This window comes from Callorhinus ursinus, unplaced genomic scaffold (genome assembly GCF_003265705.2).
Source record: "Callorhinus ursinus isolate GAN/ISIS: 27379988/994484 unplaced genomic scaffold, GSC_fseal_2.0 scaffold17, whole genome shotgun sequence".
In the NCBI taxonomy this organism is placed as follows: domain Eukaryota; kingdom Metazoa; phylum Chordata; class Mammalia; order Carnivora; family Otariidae; genus Callorhinus; species Callorhinus ursinus.
In genome coordinates, this window is record NW_027397079.1 from 15665393 (window position 1) to 15686306 (window position 20914).

At 47.3% G+C, this 20914-nt stretch overlaps 1 protein-coding gene across 4 annotated transcripts in view; it reads right to left on the reverse strand.

The window, feature by feature from the left end:
• IRF2 (interferon regulatory factor 2) overlaps positions 1-20914 on the reverse strand; it is an 80927-nt gene that overhangs the window by 40774 nt on the left and 19239 nt on the right. For all 4 annotated transcript variants that reach the window (XM_025886034.2, XM_025886035.2, XM_025886036.1 and 1 more), the window contains exon 2: positions 75-167. In XM_025886034.2, the coding sequence (XP_025741819.1) occupies positions 75-161 (87 nt within the window). In that variant the 5' untranslated portion in view covers positions 162-167. The remainder of the gene's footprint in view (positions 1-74; positions 168-20914) is intronic.

The window sequence follows — 20914 nt, forward strand, 5'->3', positions numbered from 1 at the left end:
CTCTCTCTCTCTCTCTCTCTCTCTCACACACACACACACACACACACACACACAGAGGTACACAACACACTTACCTTATTAAGCCACTTTAGCCCTGGTATCGTATTCGAGTTGATCTGTTCCTCCAGCCACGGGCGCATCCGCATCCTTTCCACCGGCATGGTACCCTTTGCAGAAGAGAAACACAGCATCAGATAATTCTGCTAGTGGCTGTCAGGTCTGCACTGTGAAATTCTACACCCCTGCCTGACCCTCTTCTGCTGTCCCCTTCCCCAAAACCACACAGCTCACGTGGGCGGTGGATCGGAGGGCCAGGGTGGGCGGGAGGGGTCCTGCCCCGCTAGACTACACTCAGTCCTAAGGAGCTGTCTCGGTGGGGCAATGGTTCGGGCCAGGCCAGCTCGCAGCTGAGAAGGTCCCATGGGTGTAGGAGGCCTGGGCTGGCGGAAACCCTGCTAGTTTGAGGGCCTGGACACCCTAGGGACTTGGCCTAAAGAGAGGTCTTAGCCCCACCCCAACCCGGCTGTGTAGCAGAGCCCTTTGGTGCATCAGGTGGGCATCGGGAGGACCAGCAGTTTACAAATACCTTTGGGTGTTAACCCTTCCCAGAGGCCAGAGTGGACAGAGCAACACAGTTGTGGGAAAACAGTGCTTAGAACCAATTCTGGCTTTTGGGTATCTGGGTGACAGAAATGTTCTGAACCACCAATTTTCATGCTTTAAAGTCTAAAAGCATCAATTCGCCTGGCGTCCTATCTACTCTCAGAGCCCGGCAGCATCTCTGCTCTGGCTTCGGCTCGGCGCGCACGTTCATGCGCTCTCTTGCTCCCTCCCGCAAGGGTCCCCCCGTCGGCGGCCACCTCCCTCTGACCTGAGAGCCTCCCCCCTTCCCTTTAGCTAACCTTCCCTCTGAAAATAGCTGCCTGGTCTAAACACAGTTCCTCCCCCAGCCCACATCCTGCCCCTCTTCCCTCCTTCCAGATGCATTTCTAGATAGTCTTTCCCTTGTCCACTCAAATACAGCCAGAGTGCAATCACTAACAAAGTACCGTCTAGCACTCATCTTCAGCCTATTTGCATGTAAATTTAAATGGAATGTGGGATTCAAAAGCGAAGGTGAGGTCCATTCAAGCTTCCACGCTCTAAAACTTCACGGGCAGCGTGACATCATTCTCTTTTCAACCCTCAGCTGTACCTCCCTTTTTTACTCATTTTCTCCTCCGAAAACAAGCTCCGAAAGTTCTACTGAGATGAATTTGGGTTGCAATGATCCAAGTCTCGGTCCCTCTCTCTTCCAGCCCGCAGAGGACTTCCCTCTCCTCTGTGCCTCCCCCGCTCCCCCAGCTTGCCAGCATCACTACGTCGGAGCCTTGGCCTCGAGAGCCTGAAGACATTCTAGAACTCGATTCTAGAACCTGCACATCTCTCCCAGTTCAGATCCACTCTCTGTTGCCGATGCCTCCTCGGAATCCCTGCTCACACTGCGCTCTCTGCTCTTCCTTCTCAGGCCTTGCCCGTCCTTCCCCCACTCTCCAAGACCCAGTTTCTGCCCTCCTTCTCCACAGGCCTTCCCAGACCACTCTAGCCCAGTCCTCCACCCAGACTTCCCCCAAGACGCACTGATCTTACTTTGCTCATTTGAGAATCAAACATTGCTTGAGAGCAGCCATTTCCATGCTGTCTTTATTCCTATCCACTGTGTACATCTCTCTTCCTAACCAAACTGTAAGTGCTTGGAGAGCAGGAACTCTACCCCTCGTAGGGTCTTTTACTATTCCTACAAAGCCCAAATGCTGCCTTCCACCCAAGAGATATTCAAACAAGATCCAGGCCAGCTCTGAAGGTCAGCCAGGCTAGGCTGCCCTTGCTGGTCGGCCCTGTCCACACATGTGGAGGCTTCAGGCCACCGTTCTTTGAGGTAAGTAACAGGAGGCTTGGGGACAGTCCAAAGGGGCCCCCAACACTGCTGCTCTTGGTGGTTCGCAAGTCATTCCAGTCCCTCATGCGTTTATCCACCTTTTCAAGATCGTTTATTGAGAATGATATTCCAGGAACAGGAAAAGGCGAGACATCTGGAAACTCCTAGTCTAATAGGGAACAAGAAGGAAGAGATTACCATACCACACGAAGAGTCCTGTGCACAGAATGATACTAGAACGCAGCTGGCAACAGAGAAGGGGCCAGAGACAGGCGGAAGGGCCTGGAGAACCATGCCGAGGGACTGTGATCATCATCCCAAGACAGGAGGGAGAACTGAGGATTAATGCAAACGAATTAATATGATCGATTTTGTTCACAGTAAAGGGAAGAGCTGACTACAAAATCCAGACCAGTACATCACCACTTTCAATGGGCACACAAGTCTTGATTTGGCAGGTCTAGGTGAGCCCTGTGATTCCCTCTTTCTAATAAGCTCCAAGGTCTTTGGACCAGACTCTGAGGAGCAAGGCTCTAGACTGCCTTCTATTTTTAATTATGAGCCACCTGCTCTTCCGTGCTCTTCCTGCAAAGCCTGGTCATTCTGGCAAGCAGAGCCCCTCCATTAGGCTCAGCGTATCGCGTTCTGTATCACCTATCTGTTGGTCCATCCCTTATTCACATGCTGGGCCTTTCTAACAAGGACACACAGCTCAGCCAAACCTTGGTCTCTCAGTTACTTAACCAAAACACTGTGGAAATCACACAAGTGTGATGACAGTCCTAACTCAAGGACTGAGTTAGGACTGTCATTACTCATAAGCAGATTTTTAGGAAAAGCAAAGATCGCAAGTATCGCCTTCTCAGAGTAGGACAAGCTCTGTTACAAAGGACTTCTCTTACTTCAGGTTCTCCGTTTTGTTTTGTTTTAAACACCTAGGACTTCCCCGATGTTACACACGGGGAAAAAAACGAATCTTTTCACACGAAGATACTTCTTCTATGTATACTTGATCTTAGAGCCCGGCCCCACGTCTCACACACTAAACAGGTAATGAACGACCAGTGGTCTTGCCGCCTGACACGGAAGAACACAGGCGCCGTTTGACATAGGTCTCCCATGGTGGTCACCAGCTGAGCGCACGTCCTGACTTGTGCGGAAGAAAGCGAAGGTGGAATTCTATATTGAGCCTAGCGCCAGAAACTCATCCTTCAGTTGACACAAAAAATAAATGAGATTTCCAGAGATTAAAAGGCTGGGAGGACAGTCATAGAGGGTCAGAGACTAGATACTGAGAAAACAGTCTTCCTTGGCATGAATCTTCTAGCTTCTGTCAATGAAATTCACGGTGACAGATGGGTCTTCCTTTTGGAAGGCGAGTTTCCCAGAGGCACCTGGTCCCACGGGCCACAGGAAACTCAAACGGAGTCGGGGAAGGCATGGAACAGGTTAGAAAAGACAAAGAGGTGCTACTGTTGGCAAGAGAACCACAGTCCCCCAGAAATCGAGACACGCGTGTTCCAGTCCTGACCTTGACGTTACTAGTGTGTGTCCTTGGGCTAGTCACCCAAACCCTCCGGTCTGCACTTCGATCATCTAGGAAAATGAGAGGTTTCAAAAAGATAATTTCTCAAGTGATCCACGACTCTAGGAATCCTTTTGTGACATGAAAGCTCATTATCGGGTTTATCTTTTGTGTAAGCTTCTATGCTTGCGCCCTGGGTTGTTTTTAAGAGTGAAATGCTTGGGGCGCCTGGGTGGCTCAGTCAGTTAAGGGTCCGACTCTTGATTTCGGCTCAGGTCATGGTCTCAGGGTCCTGGGATCGAGCTCCACGTCCAGCTCCTCACTCAGCAGGGGGTCTGCTTAAGGATTCTCTCTCCTTCTCCCTCCACCCCCCTCTTGCTCACATGTGCTCTCTCTCTCTCAAGTAAATAAACAAATCTTTTTTTTTTAAAAAGTGAAATGCTAGTACTATGGCTCTTTAAGACTAAAATACGAAGCATCTACCCTCGAGCCCAACAAAAGGCACTTTCTAAAATCACACATCATTATACCTTTGAGATGTGGGGTTGGGATCGTCTTTAAAGCCATGGCATCAGCCTCTAAATCAGTTCAGTACATGGCGGGTATTTAGAATATCACTGATACCAGTGATGCTGCATGTAAGCTATTCCCTGCGACTCATAGGAAGTGAACAGTCCCCCATGAAGTTGACAATGGTATGGTCATGCTCAGGGCCAGAAACAGTGATCTTGAATTTTAACCCTAAACAACTGAATTTTGGATCTTGGAATAGTAACGGCAATGGCTACTATTCACTGAGCACATACTATACGCCAACCCACTAAAACCAGTTTTCCTGAGTTTCTCGTGTAATTCTTATAACCCTAGAAGGTAGGGACTTTATTTAGTATTCTGTATTATAGATGACGGGATAGGTAAAGGAACTGCTTGAAGGCAATCTGCTAGTAAGTAGGAGAGCCAAGACTCTCATTCGGATCTCTCTGACATGTCCAGCTTCAGAAGCCCTAACACCTGCTTTTTTCTTACCCTAGAAAGCACTCAGTTATGATGGTCTCTTAACTGTTCTACTTCCTGAGCCTTTCCCAACTCCTGTCTGTTCTGCATACCACTGACATACTAAATTTCCTAAAATACCACTTAAATCATGTTAATATTGTATTCCAGAGACTTGTAAACATCCCCGCTGGATTTAAGATAATAAAATCCTTGGCTGAGAGGTGGGTGGTACGCTTCTGCTAATGACACAATTAGGTAATTCAGACCTAACTCCCAAGGCGAATAGCAAGAAAACCTACACAAAACATGTTTTTTTTAAATCTGTTTAGAAGAATCAGAGAACTAAGAAGGTAGCAAAGAATTAGAGGAGAGCAGGATCGGGAAGAAGAAAGAAACCCAGGAAGGTAAGCCTGACATTTGGGGCATTCTTCCCCTAGCCTGGGGGCATCTGCCAATTACCCGAACAGGAGGCTCCAGGGCATCGAAGCTGAGCAAAGCTTCTGACACATTTGGGTGACTAAGGCGGACAAGAATTGAAGATCAGGACTTAACTAGGAAAAGAGAGTCTAGAAACCACACACACAAACACACACACACACACACACACACACACACACACGCTTCATTTGGGATAAAACTAAATGGAAATAGACTAACCTCAAAGACTGAAGCCTGGCTTTGAATCACCTCAATCCCTGATCAAATTAAAAGGATCTGGAACTCCCAGAAGTAAATGTAATCATATCTTGAGGATGACAACATTATCCTAGGATTTATATTATCTCTGGAGTTTTTCATACACACAATCAATATAGCTGAGAATACAAGGATAAAAGACAACAAAATAAAAAATCAATGAAATATGGACAACAAAAACAGACCCACAGGGATTCAGACACAGGTCTTATACAGATGTAAGGGATACACAGATAACAAAAGTTTTCAGACACAGTCTTTAAGACAAGTATGCCTAACATGTTCAACAGCCTTTAAAACAAGTATGCCCACCTTACATAAAAGACAAGATAGACAACGTTGGTAAAGAACTAAAAACTAAAAAAGAAATTCTAGGACTAAAGGGCAAATAATTAAAATTAAGAACTCAATGGATGGGTTTACTAACAGATTAGACACCACAATAAAAAATAAGAAGAAGAAGACAGGTCAGAAGGAAATAAACAGAATGCAGCACTTAAGAGACAAAAGGGTGGAAAATGTTAAAAAGAAGATAGCACCCAGAGCAGATTTTACCTTAGAGGTAAAAAGATCTAAAATATGGGCAGTTTGCAGGTCCATGAAGACAAGAGAAAGAATGAGGCAAAAGCGGTATTTGGGGACAATGGCCAATTATCTTCCAACCGCAGATTTAATAATTTACCACAAACCCCAAACGGACAAATACAAATACCACCACACTACAGTACGCGTGCTGAAAACCAAAACCATAGCGAAAAATCTTAAAGACGGCCAGAGGGGAAAAAACAGGCATCACCTTCGAAAAACGAGTAACAAAAACCCCAAGACCCAGAAGCCTTACCGTGGCTACTCAACTGAAACCCTAGGAGACAAAAGACAACGGAAGGGTGTCCGTAAGGTACTCAAAGAAAAAGCTGCTATTTGTAAAAAGCTGAGCTACAGCAAAAATTTCCTTTGAGAATGAAATGGAAATAAAAGCATCTTCACTCAGAGAAGAAGAATTTCCACCAGCAGCCCCACAGCTCATCAGATCCCAGTTGCAGGGGCACAGGAGGTGGGTCAAAATTGGGGAAGAGGGAAGGCGAGAGTATGGGCGCCACGCAGCCCTGAGGAGGACTTCAGCGTGAGTCTGACCACCGCAGCGCTCCATCCCATTTCTTCAGCACCTGGGACATTGATCTGTTTTATAAGTAACCTGCCAGGGCTCTTGTCAACCTGATAGCCCTCCCCACACAGCCATGTGCCCACCCTTCTTCCCAACCCACCGAAATGCGGCCCTCCTAACAAAAGCTAGCTCCAATCTCTTTTCATCGACGAAACCTTCTCTCTCAGCTCTAACCCGGGACCCTCTGCTCCTACGGCAGGTACTCCTACTGCAGTACCCAGTCATCCAGTGTATGCACAAATATGTATTAAACACAGGTTATTGCAAGGAACTCTGCTAGGTGCTAGGGAGGATTCAGAGATGTGTGAGACCTGATCACTACCCTCAAGGAATTAATAAGTTAACTGGGGGTATGAGACATAAATCCTATAAAGCGACCTAATAATACTATAATTATGATAATAAAAGACTGCACTAGAGATCAGAAGGCAGTATACGATTAATTGCCAACTACGGGAACTAGTTCGTGAGGAATCCATAAATCGTTATCGGATGGGTTGGTAAGGGAAAGCTTTGCGGCACAGGAAGAGCTTATTAGGATGGAGAGGAATAGTCCAGGCACAGAGAGGGTGGCAAGCAAGCCAGGCAAAGGTGAAGGCTGGTATAAAGGGCAGAGGCAGGACCGGGGAAGGTGGGTTTGCTGACGTGGGCGGAGCAACCGACTTGGGCACCAATGTGGGTGGAGCTTCGTGAGAGTCCGCGAGCACGTGAGCAGGTGAGCAGGTGAGCCGCGCGGGCTGGGTGGTTTACAGAAATCATCGCTAATCCACACACCGGCCCTTATCAGTTAAATATTGTTATCGCCATTTTAGGGAGGAGGAAAAGCGTAGCTTGAAAAGGTGACTTGAAAAAAAAAGAAGAAAAAACCATGTCGCAGTCACCCAAGCCCCTAGAGGAGGGACCAAGGCTTGTACCCCCCATCGCCCAGCCCAACTGGTGGACAGAGGCTCCTAAAATGCCGGGTACCAGCCTGAGATTAGTCACGTAGAGCAGTCACAGAGGGGCAAACGGGAGGCACGGAGATGAGCCAGCGGCTACTGTTTGGGTCCCGCGTGGAGGCTGCGGGAACGCGCAGAAAGTGACGCAAGGGGCAAGCCCCGTGTAGGAACGTACTAGCGACATCTAGTAGTAACTTTTCCTGAACATTCGGTAATCGTTCCCCAAATGCGAGTGCCTCTTGCATGAGATTCTACACTCCTCACACCGACCTTTGTACCCTTTTGGCAAAAGTTAAAAATTCCAGTTCAAAATTACGTGAGTGGAGTGGAAGGCGGCTGGAGTTGAAAACCGAAAATCCTCGCCATCATCATCGCCCTCCTTGTCCGCATCACTTGTCCAAGTGCTTCGTAGGAATCAGACCCTAGGCCGGGCGCTTTTCATGCGTTACTTCATTTAATCTTCAAACAAGCTCTATGAGGTATAGTATCTTACCTCCATTTGACAGATGAGGAAATGAAGCTGCTTACCAAGCTGCAGAGCTATTAAGTGGTCAAGCTACGATTCAAATCCGGATCCACCTGATTCCAAAGAAGATGCCCAAAACCCCCAGGCCAGTGTTTTTCAAACACTGGGTCATGAAATCAATTTATGGCACTTCAGTCTTAACGTATGGGAACACACAATACAAACTATGAGAGTCCCCCCCCCCCCAGTAAGGGTAAGGTTGTTTTATTTTTTTTCCAATTTTACATTATCCTGGTACTGTGGTCAAAAGGGGCATAAAAGGCATTTTATTTGGCTGAACGGCTCCCCAGGTGTGTGCACGATGTGTGTGCACCTGTGGGTGCAGGGGGAGAAGGAGGTCAGGGTGGAAAGTAGGAAGCGGAAGAGAAGGATGTGGCGAACCTCAGAACCGTACGCAGTCCCGGAAAACAGACGTGAAAAGCACGAGAGAAGTTTAACAGCAAGTGCCTGGCACGAAAATATTGCGTTCAGAGCTAAGATAATAGGACTCTGAATCTGAGGGTGGGGTTTGAGACCCGCCCGGTTGGCTAACCTTAATACTACATCTCTGCCTACAGTATTCACATCACTCTGCACACTCTGGTGGGTCCCTGGAGGATGAAGTCAACAATTACCAGTCATGAAATCAGGAAGGCATTTTAACATTGGGATGAGCACCCAACCCAGAGAAGACAGGCCTCTTAGTGTACATGTTACCTGCACCAATGCAAAACCAATTTCAAAAAGTTTTATTAAACTTCAGGAGCGTTAATACGCAAGGGAAATCGATTGTTACCAGTGATGTAATCCTCATTCCCTGCACTTACTGTTTTATTTTATCGAACTTTTGAAAGATGCTCGTCACAGATTCATTTAATAATTTTGGTCTCTAGCCCAGTTCTTCTCAATGTTTTAAGCAATTCAACCATGAATGCTCCTACTATGTGGGCTTTTCAAGAGCTCAACCTTGGGGCGCCGGGGTGGCTCAGTCAGTGAAGCGTCTGCCTTCGACTCGGGTCATGATCCTAGGGTCCTGGGATCCAGCCCTGCATCGGGCTCCCTGCTCGGTTATTACCTGGGGAATTAAAAAAAAAAAAAAAAAAAAGGACTCCCTGACCCCCTCTTAGACTCACTGAATAAGAATTTCCAGGGATTAAGAACCAGGAATTTTTTTTTTATTATCCCAGGGCAATTTGGATATGCAGCTACATGTGGCTATCCCTGCCATTCAGTACCATCAGCTCAATGGCCTTCCAGATCCCATTTGTATAATAAACATCTCCAAATGAGTCATAGGAAAACAAGGACCCAATGGTGAATAGATTTCATCATGAAGAGAATATAAATACATATGAAATTAGAATTCTAAAATGCCTTTAAATACCACAGAACAAGTTTCCCATACTGAGAATCATCCAAATTATAGTTTTGCATATTCGCCATTCTACCCACAATTTTCTTATTGGATGTGTTTTCTAACTCCTTTCAGAAGATATTACCATAGTTACTTCACAAAAATTTCCCTGTCTCTGACCACAAACTACTCTGGTACCTGAAACAGTGTGATTGAGTGTCTGATAGTAACTTGCACTGCATCACTGCAACCGAAACTGACTTATGGCCTCCACGTGTGTGTTCAAAAGACACCAAAATATATCACTGGTTTTCCGTACTGTTGGTGAGCCAACAGTCATTCTAGGAAACAGTTCTCAGTGCAGCCTAAAGAGAACAGGAGTTCTCTCCATCCAGAGAGCAAGCCTTGAAGAAACCCGGGACATACTCTTGTCTATGCAGACACGCGCTTTTCAGAGAGGGGGCCCAGAGCCCTGCCGCCCATCCCCGCCCAACGAGCCCCACTCCCCTGTCCCATCTCCCCAGAGTGCCCATTCTCTGGCCCCATTCTCTGCCCAACACAGCTGCTCTAGCACTTCTCCACTAACAAATGAGTCTCACTTCCTCCCTCTTGCTTGCTCATGTGTCACAAACTCATGCCTGGGCTGAATAATGCCCAGTCCCGACTCTACCATGACACGTTGATGGTTTATCTGCACATCTTTTTTGCTTCTCCCTTATCAGCCCCTGTCGCTGTACCCCACAGGAGTGATCTCAGATCTTTCCACACTGCCTAATTCACAGCCACACTCATCAATCCTGGAAAGGCTCTTGCCTCTCACTTCAGAGAGAAAAACAGACACCACCAGGCTCTTCTTTCTGAGATTCTGACTCCTCTCCCTCTTCAAACATATCTGGACTTCCATGCCTTCCTTTTTTCCTTCTTCAGGCCAGGAGGGTAGCGATGCCACTCTCCACAAGGGGAATGTGGAAGGTTTAAGAGAAGAAATACTGAGATTGGTTTTGGGTCTATTGGCTTTGAGACTCAATTTTTGGGATATCAAAAAAAAAAAAAAAAAAAGTGTTGGGTGGGCCATTAGATCCACCGAGGCTAGAGCCTGGGAGAAATGCCCAGCCTGGAAATAGCCAGCCACCCCTCTGCAAAATTTCCCTTGAATTCCTAAAACACTGCCTCACAATATATATCCTATGCTCCTTTCAAGCCGACGCCTGGGTTAACATTGCTACATATGTTAATATGTACATCTGTGTTGACTTCTACTTTGCATCAAACAGGCACCTGATAAATACAGACCAGCCTTCTCCAGCAATTCTGGACACGTTCTGTACCCGCACAGTCCAACAAGGGAGCCACCAGCCACGTGTGGCCACTGAACACCTGAACTGTGGCTGGTATGAATGAGGAACCATTCACACCAGATGGACACAGAGTTTCAAGGCCAGTTCTAGTTTTGCCAAATCATAGTGAGTGCTCAGGTGTCTGCTCAAAACAAAATATCTGCCTAGGACACCCTTGTGGGGTTTTTGAAGAGGCTGGTGAGCCACCTGACATTGAAACTGTTCTATTTTGAGAAAAGCCTATTTTATTTTGTTTGCTTGTTTTTTCTTTTTGTTTTTTGGGGGTGTTTTTGGTTTTGTTTTGGGTTTGTTTTTTTTTGAGAAAAGCCTGGTTTTAAAAGGTCTGACTCACGCTCTGCAAGCTTAATCACCTTTTGGAAGGCAACCTGTTGGTAAGTCGGGGAGCTTCTGTGTGAGTAACTCGTATCCCTGTTTAGACCTGCAGGCCCTTGAAAACACCACCAGCTGGCAGGTCCAGAGCGCCCAGGATCCCATGCTACGTGACAATGATATGAGCCATAGTTGATGAGTCTTAAGTGCTCAACAGTGTCAGGCAAGTTCTCAGCTTGTTATGAGTATTATTAGTTCATTTGATTTGCCACCATCATGTAAGGTAGGTGCTCCTAAAATCTCCATTTTACAGAAGAAGAAACTGAGACACATAAGGTTAATAAGTAACTGGCCCAAGGTCACAGAGCTATGGAGTGGCTGAGTTCACATTTAAACACAAGGGGTCTTAGGCCCTTACTTGGCCTTTGGACCACGAGGCCAAGTTGGGGTCCACATAAAGAGGCATGGAGGGCCCAGTACCTCCCAGTCTGACGCAGTGTCCGCACTGGGAGCCTGTGCTGACGGGGCTCCCGGGGCCGAGAGAGCCCCGTGGCCAGTAAGCACTGCTCCAGCCACACTGGTTGGGCCCCATGCATAGAAAGCAGCTTCCGGACCTCCATTACCCAGCACCACCCCCCATTAATTCGTACTTCCTGCCCCTCTTGGTACCTTCCTGGCTGGTGGAAATCAGCAAGACGTACTGTGTATTCTGTCCAGCCAGAGCTTTATTTTTGTAATTTGTACTAGGAAAACAATATTTCCCCACTCCAAAATAAAACGATCTTTTTACGTTCTACCCTTTCATCTCCATCTCCTGTTCAAGAAAGCAATGGGAGAGAACCAGAGGGTTTGTTATCTGTGTGTTTGTCACTGGGTGCGTTCTCCAGTTGTTTAGGTCTCTGCTTCAGGCAGGGTCACCTGGCCCAGAGCATGGGCCACCTGGGTCCTGGGCAGTCTTTAGAAAGGAGGGGAGGAAGAACGGGCGCCCTGCCCAGCTTATTCTTTTTTCTTCTTCTTCTTCTTCCTTTTTCTTTTTGTACCAATTAATTAACATACAGTGCATTACTAGTTTCAGAGGTAGAATTTAGAGATTCGTCAGTTGCATGTAGCACCCAGTGCTCATGACATCACGTGCCCTCCTTAATGCCCATCACTCAGGTACCCCATTCCCCCAACCCACCCCCAGCAGCCCTCAGTTTGTTTCCTAGAGTTGAGTCTCTTATGGTTTGTCTCCCTCTCTGATGTTGTCTTATTTTATTTTTCCTTCCCTTCCCCTGAGTTCATCTGTTTTGTTTCTTAAATTCCACATATGAGTGATTCTTGATGAGCCCCAAGAACTAAGCACACGTAAGACCCATAGATGCTCTACCACCTCAATGCACATTTTGCATAAACATCCGTGTAAGGTACTGAAAACCACTCAGGTGGTAAGCTTTTGGGGTATTTGTCAATTTCCACCCTGTCAGTGTATATGCAGAGCAAACACGGGCCATGAGGGCCTTTTGCTTCTCCCTCATTTTTAGTATCAGGACCTCTAACGAGTGCCAAACCTCATGCCTGCAAACGCCACGCCAACCTGCCTCCATCTGTACTCCCTCCACACCCTGTTTGTCCTACATCCGCCCACACCAACTTAACTTCCCTCTCGGAATGAAGGGCCACTTTTAAATCTACCCTTCCCACAAAGCTTTTCCTGACCAATGCAGGTTCAACTCTCAGCACAACAGCCTTCCTGCTCATACGGAGAGAATGGAACCAAGAAATAGCTGGATGTTAATGATAATTGATCTTATCTGACTCTTCGCTAATTAAGTTGACCTGGACTAAGTGATTCTGATCGCCACAGGACCTTGCACTACCCTTATTTGTCACTGAGTAGCATGGTGGCCACGATGCAGGGCTGACAGGCACCATAACTTGGGGACAGCATAGCCACCCATGAGCAGGGTGGAGACCAGGGAAGGCCTTGGAGGCCTGTGTCCCAAGGAGCTAGTGCCACATCCTTATCGCCATGCCCTATATGAGACTCGAACTGGGGAGTTGTGACCCTAACTGAGAATTCAACCTGCCATTCCTCTAAAAACTCAGAAATCTCTTAGTGTCCACCACTTTCTTCAAAACTGGAGGAGGCATGCAGGTCTGGGAGTATTTCCCTCAGCAACGCTGGCCACTCCCCAGGGCACTGCCTCAGGAACCAAACGCAGAGGGCAGCAGAACCCCAGATCCTTAAGCCTCAGTATTCTCATCTGTAAAATGGGGATAACTTCCTCAGAGTTTGTGGTAGGATTAATAAGATGTGTAAAGTGCCTTGCCTACTATCTGGTCAACAGTGGATATTTAATAATTAATAGTTTCCACCGACACAAATTTTTGGTCAAGGATGTTTGACGGAGCATCATTGACAACAGCAAAAAATTTAAATTGATCCAAACACCAGACAGTATGGAGATGGTTGCATAACATGCGGTAGACTCAAATAATGAAAAACCGTGCCTCTAGAAGAGTATTTCAATTGTATGAGAAAGTCATCAGCATATATATGTTAACATAGAGCTAATATATGTCAGTATATATTCTATGTCTTTTTATATATTCCATATAAGTAATATTTAAGTTAATATAGTTCAGAATATAATACAAGTTAATAAGTGATAAAAAAAAAAAAAAGCAGGGCAACACACTCCTAGGATATGCTGGGCACGGCTGCTGAGTCGGGGTGCTGACACAGGGTGCCCTTCATGACCACGGTCAGAGCTCACCCCGCACAAATGCTCCAGCCGACTCCCACAGAGGCCAGCGCCGCCTGGTACGGGACTGACGACGCGCACCAGGACACAGCTGTGTGGCCCAGAACTGGGCGGCCAGGGGCCAGGGGAGCACCCCGACCCCAGCGGCACCAGACCAGGTGAGGAGGTTTGCTCAACAGTGAGTAAAAAGCCGCCATCCATTACAGCATAGGGTGTCTCGGGGGTGGAGGGGTATAATCCCCAGGAGGAATCGTAAAGCCACATCCTAATGAGTGCCATCCCATGTTCACTCCAAGTCCTGAGCTTTCCAACAGCCCTGATGGCAGCACAGTGCTCTAATTTTAGATCAGAGAATAAGTATAATATGGCAATAAAGAACATGCTTCTCAGGGCACCTGGGTGGCTCAGTCGTTAAGCGTCTGCCTTCGGCTCAGGTCGTGATCCCAGGGTCCTGGGATCGAGCCCCGCATCGGGCTCCCTGCTCGGAGGGAAGCCCGCTTCTCCCTCTCCCACTCCCCCTGCTTGTGCTCCCCCTCTCGCTGTGTCTCTCTCTGTCAAATAAATAAATAAAATCTTAAAAAAAAAAAAAGAACACTCTTCTCAGAACGACGGAGTTTCTGTCTATCCTTCCTCCCCCCTCCCTCCCTTCATGGACGATGTAATCCAAAAACTCATTAGCTGGAACTGTGCAAAGCAGATGTACTGTGTTGAAGAGTGTGGCCCCCAAATTCATGTCCACCCAGAACCTGTGGACATAACTTTATGTGGAAATAGGGTCTCTGCAGATATTATCAAATTAAAATCAGGTCATACTGGGTTAGGATGGGCCCTAAATCCAACATGACTGGTGTCCTTACAAGAAGAGGGAAATCTGGACACACACACATACACAGAGAGGAGACAGCTGTATGAAGACAGAGATGGGGGTTGGGGGGATGCATCCACAGGCCAAGGAATGCCAAAGATTACCAGCCGCCACCAAATCGAGCAGAGAAGCAGGGCGCAGATTCTCCTTTAGAGCCCCCAGAAGAAACCAACCCTGCCAACACCCGGATTTTAGACTTCCAGCCTCCAGAACCATGAGGCAATAAATTTCTGTTGTTTAAATCACCCAGCTTGCGGTACTCTGTTATGGCAGCCCTAACAATCAGAAAATAGTAGACATTCGGGAAGCAGAGCAGAAGCGTTGCTAGTGTAGGGTCCTGGCATGAAGAGGCTGTCCCCTTGCAGGGGAAGGAAGCAGTGACCTGTAGCGTGGGGAGTACTGAAGCCCGTGTGGGGCAGCAAGAATAGACACTGGGGGAGACGGAAGCCTAGAGGGGGGTGTCAGGGCCCAAGTGAGGTGACAGGGCTCCTGTCCAGGGGCAGCAGTCCCATCCAGAGCACAGGAGCCCAAGCAATGAGGTGGGGGGACAACCTCATTGCCACGGGGAGGCCGTGGGGACGTGAGATTAGATACATACAGGCAACTGAGTAAATTACTTAATACATTAAGGATAATGGGAGCCAGGTTTCTCACTTTTGGAGAAGGAAGTTCAAACAGAGGAAGAAATCTAGAATAATCCCAGATGTTGGAAGAGAATAAGGACTGAATTCATAGTTCATCATGTATCTCGATAAATACAGAAATAAATATAGATGTACAAATCTGTGTCTGTATACAACACATATACTCCCTGCCCACTGTGAAGGTCTGGGGGCGGCCACATACCGCTAGTGGTAAGCACACATAATACCCAAATCTTAGTTTCTAAATACCGTTCTAAAAGGAATCATGGCTTCTTGGGAAAATGGCTGATTGCAGGTCTAGGGCAGAGAATGCAAAAGATAAACACGAACCATTTTGGAGGACCAGAAAGTAAGGAAGCGTCCAAAGAACTCTGGGGATACAGCAAGAGGACAGAGCAGCCAAGGGGCTCCCACCAGCCAAATCAGGGATAATCTGAACATCAAAATACTGATGAAAGTGTGTTAAGGTCCATTGAATGAAATAGGAATCAATGAAAAAGTAAACAGGGAGAAGAGAAAGCTCTTCTATAAAGCAGAATGCCAAGTAGTAAGGGTGGACAGAGTATGGAACCAGAAATCACCACTCGGCAGCTATCGAAGAAGTAACCACACCACCAGGAACATCAGTGGATGCTAAAACTAGGGACTTAAAGGTTCCCGAGAACTGGGACACGTACAAGGTCTTGAGGTACCTCCCACACAATATTTTTTTATGAAAGCGGGGAGGGGCCGAGGGAGAGAATCTCAAGCAGCCTCCATGGCTCCAACGTGGAGCCCAAGCGGGGCTCGATCTCATGACGCTGAGATCACGACCTGAGCCGAAATCAAGAGTCGGACGCTTAACCAACTGAGCCACCCAGGCGCCCCACCCATAAAGTATTTATCACAAAAGGAAAAAGAATAACCTTACAAAGGAGAAGCCTGACGGATACCTCTTTAGGCCAAATGATCAAATGAACATCACCTGTAAAGACACAAGTCAAGGTCATTCACTACCTAGAGGATGCCGTAAGAACGGAGCACCGTGTCCGTGATACTCTTGCGGAAAATACGCCACCTCAATCTAATCACTAGTGAACTGCCAACAAGCCCTAACGGATGGGCATTCTATAAGACAGCAGGCTTGTCACCGTCAAAAAAAAAAAATCTCAAGATCACAGAAGTTACGGAAAGATGGAGGGCACAGGACACCTGAGCCTGGGTCGGATCTCTCTGCCATGAAGGTCACCGTGAAGATAACCGGCGGGCCTGAATGGGGTCTGTGGATTAGGCGGCACTGAGTCAATGGCCTGCTTCTGCACATTACCATGTTGGAGCATGCCCTTGTTTGCCGGAAAGACACATTCAAGCATCCAGGAGTGATGGGACGTCATGTTGGCAAGTGACTCTTTTGGGGGGGAAAAAAATGCTTTGCAGTGTTCTTGCAACGACCGTGTAAGTCTGCAATTAGTTGCAAGGAAAAAGACTTGGTGAGAAAGACGAGAGCAGGAGTACGTGAGCGATTTACCGTCCAGAGGGGGAAACGACAGCAAATACATTTTTCTGCAAATACAACAAATTCTAGAAAAGTCCCTCTCTGGTGCTTCAATTAAACGGTTGGCAGTTTTTTCTCAGTCCAGGCACCACGACTGGATTAAGTACACGCATCAATCACGAGATCTGTCCATCCATCAGGGGCAGTGCCATCAAGCAACAATTATCTCAACGAGGGGCCTCGACGCTTCATTTCCCGGGAAAGATGAGGAGTGATGGTCCATAATTCACTTAAATGGCAGGTTGTTTGGAAAACCAGAAGTGACCAGGAGCTCGCGTACATAGTTTAGAGAAGGCTCTCGGAGTTAGGCATGAAACATTGACCTCCTAACTTCTGTACTAATATTTAACAGCAGTTAGCAGCTATCTACACTTGGAAACACAAGGGTGGTGTCCCAGGGACGTTGCCTCACCCCGTCGGTGAAGTTAGCAGCAAAGGAAAAGCAGTCAGAAGCCCCCAAGCCTGGGCTGCCCCTGACCGCCTTTCCCAGATAGCCGGCCTTCCGAGGCCCCGCACCAGCCTATCTTCTGCAGGAGCTCTTGGTGGTCATCCGGTGTCCCCAAAGCGGGCTTTCCCAGCATAGTTTCATCCCTCTGGCAAGGACGGCTACCCCTCCCTCAGCCTGTCAGGCGCTTGGCTCCCGAAACGCCCACCGTGAGTAAGGGTTTTGCGGCTTGCTTCTCATTTACAACTTTCTCAACTTGCAGGATTCGGAAGCCTGAATACCCTTCAGTTCTACTTGCTCTAACTTGGCGGAACATTGCAGTAACGACTTTGGCCTCGGAGGCAGGAGCGGAGCACAGATTTCCAAGAGAATAACTGTTGCACTGTGAGAATAGAAAGTGCCCCAGTGGGTCAGGAACAATTCCTTCCTGCAGCAGAGCCAGTGCCAGGCAGCCGTTCCGTGAGCTCTGCCCTCCAGCCCTAATCTCATAGCTACCCCGCAGCCAGAAACCTCCCCCTGCGAAAGCACAGATATCTGCTTAAAGCCCACTGCTGGTTCCAGTTTCCTCTCCCTCTACTGTCCTTCCTCCTCAAACCTCCAGCCAGTGGGGCTGCCCCAAGGCCTCTGCCCCTTTCACTGCCCGACCTCACACTCTTCCCGTTTTAGCTCCCCGAACCACTTTCCCAGCAAGCCTCCTTAGTCTCTCCAGGCCAGGCCCCCCAGATCTGTCTGCCCCGATTGATGAGAACCTCCATGAGGCCCCAGAGCATCTCTGCTTGCTCACCGCGCTCTGTTCCCAGGTCCTAGAGCACGGCAAAGGCTGAGGCTTCTTAAATAAACCATGAGCTTACGACGTATGCCAGGCATCAACGATCATGACGGGGTGGGGGGGAACAGAGAGGGGCTTGAGAACTAGGAAAAGAAGGCCGGTGCACAAGCAATTACAATAAGGAAAGTGAGGATCTGCCAAATGAAAAGGTACACATACATGCTGCAGGGAATCCCGTCTAAGAAAGCAGCAGGGTGTACACCTTTTAAAAATTCTTTCTTATCAACAGTGCTTCAAATTATCATAGGGTTTCAAAATGTAATGTGGAACCTTGTTTATTTCAAAGCTGTATGTGTGATCGCTCACTAGAAACTTACCAAAGCCCATCCGCACCGCGCCGGCCGTTTACCAAGAACTCATCGATGGTCAGCATGGTGACCAAATCATTTACTGTCCAAAATGGAACACTTCTAAGTGTGAATGGGGCCTTATTAATAATTATACCTTGCCTCTGAACAGATGTAAAGAGGGACTGTCCCTGGAAAAACCAGGACGTGGGGGTGTTCTGGTTATGGGAGAACGTAGCTCTTTTATTCAAAATCCTCGGACCAGGTAGGTTTCAGAGTTCAGCCACGTGGGGATACCACAGAGAATATGGTGCATCTGCCACATGGAACCAGAACACCCCCAGCAATGTCTAGAGCAGAACCCGTTAATCCAACACAGCAATATTTCTGCAGTAAAACATGAACATTCACACTGATTGGGATGAGTGAAAGCTATGAGCAGCAGCATGCCAATTCGGGGCAGACCATCCTGCCAAATGAGTCATGATAAAAACTTTCAGTTTTCAGGGCTTTTTGGATTGCAAATAGGAGATGTGGGATCTGTAATTAATTTCAAGTTATTTCTACCCTTGGAATATATTAGTGTTCCCATATTATACAAGGAAATCAGCATCTTCTTCCTTAAACTGTACTTACATTATAAATTAATCTGGCATGCACTATGCTTAAATTAGTGAATAATAATAGCACAGTTTTAGTCCCGAAATGGAAAAGTTTCATGCAAACTTCTTTTGCACATTAAAAAGTAGGGAAATACTTCTGCAGAACATTTTTTATGAAATTTGCCATCTTAAGCAGCCATTTAAAAATTATTCTTGCCTTTACGTGAGACCTCCCTGGCAATATGGATATATTTTCACTTTTTTAATTAAAAAAAAAAAAAAGAAGAAGAAGCCCTACTGCTCTGTGGCAACCACCATCGGAACCAAAAGCACTAAATACGTATAGTGGCACAAATGCACATTTACTCAAAGAACTGTCTGGAAAGTCTACCTGCTCCATTTTCTTTTAAATACTTTATTTATTTATTTGACAGAGAGAGAGTGAGAGCAGGAACACAAGCAGGGGGAGTGGGAGAGGGAGAAGCAGGCTTCCCGCTGAGCAGGGAGCCCGATGCGGGGCTCGATCCCAGGACCCTGGGACCATGACCGGAGCCGGAGGCAGACGCTTAAGGACTGAGCCACTCAGGCGTCCCCTGCTCCGTTTTTTTTTTTTTTTTTAATCGCTTAAAATGACTTTGAATGAAAGGGCCTAGCTATCATCGCCGTGTAAGAAGTACAATACAAGCTGGACGTGGGCAGAAAGTCAGGTCCGAGATCCTGGTGCACACAGTTTCTCCTGTGTGAAGCGTAAAGAAAGAAAACACACTAAGGCTAACGATGGTCTAGGTGAAGAGCCCCCAGAGACCTTCCTACCATAAGGGCCAAAGCACTTGTACCAGTGTTTACATTTACTGACTTGAACTGTTTATAAATATCCACATTAAAAAGGCAAAACTTGCCTCAAAAAAAGAGAAAAAAAAAAAGCTGTCCTGGGTCTTTAGCAGATAATGATGGTGGTGTCGATAGACGGCAATGACTATTTATAGAGCACCCACAATGCAACTGGTATTAAATTTTGTGTTTTCTATACATGATCTCACTACCCCTCACAGGAACCCTATGAGGCAGGCACCATAATCATTACCGTTTTAGGAACAGGAAGACGCAGTTTAGCCCTTGCCAGAACTGATTCCCCACCACGGAGCTCCATTATCATGAGAACCGAGTGTCCAAAAATAGGCTCTGACCTTGAACGGCCAGTACTCATCCCCGTGTGCCCTTTGGGTCCTCAAACCAAGCTAGTATGTTTCCCAAGCTTTACTGGGGACACCGCCTTCTGTCTGACAGTGGCCTCCTCAAGTCAGGAACATTTCAGGAACGAGAGCCTTCCAGTCAGTCACCCAGAGCTTGGAAGATCAGAAAGAAAACACAGAGGGGCGCCTGGGTGGCTCAGTCGGTTAAGCGTCTGCCTTCGGCTCAAGTCATGATCCCGGGGTCCTGCGATGGAGCCCCACATCAGGCTCCCTGCTCCGAGGGAAGCCTGCTTCTCCCTCTGACTGCCGCCCCCCCACCCCGCTTGTGTGCTCTCTCTCTGTCTCTCTGTCAAATAAATGAATTTAAAAAAGAAAAAAATCTTAAAAACAAAAACAAAAACAAAAACAGAAAACACAGAGCCAGAGCTGTAGCACTCTCCAACACTTTGTTTCATTTGGTCTTTGTTCTGAGGGAGGTACAATTAAGAATACAAATTACCCACAAACAAGGATTGAACAAGGAGATAAGTGAGCTGTCTGGGGCTTTTTCTAAAATGGGAGCTGTCTGACCCTGTATGACCCCAGGGCTGCGCTGATGAAAACACTTTTTGGGGTGTGTGATCTATCACACCAGATCCAGCAGCAGAGATAAGCAGGGGTTTAAAACCTGACGTCCCCAAACAAAACTCTGTAGAACCTTCCCCCCTCTACCCGACAACTGCCCGTCGTCGGGTGCTGCTGGCAACCACGTGATGACAGAGGCACGAAGAGGGGTCGTCAGGGAACAAGATTTAATGCTGCCCTGGCCCTGTTTTTAGCCTGCAGGCTGCAGAACGAGGCAGGGGAGAAATGAACGAGGCAGGGGAGAAATGAGGAAAGGCCTGGTGCTTCCTTCCTAAAAGTGACTATTTCTGAATTACCCAGTTTCATTAAGAATGCACAGACCAAAGGTTTTGGGTTCAGGGAAAACATTCTGCACCTATCCAATCTGCCGCATTAGAATG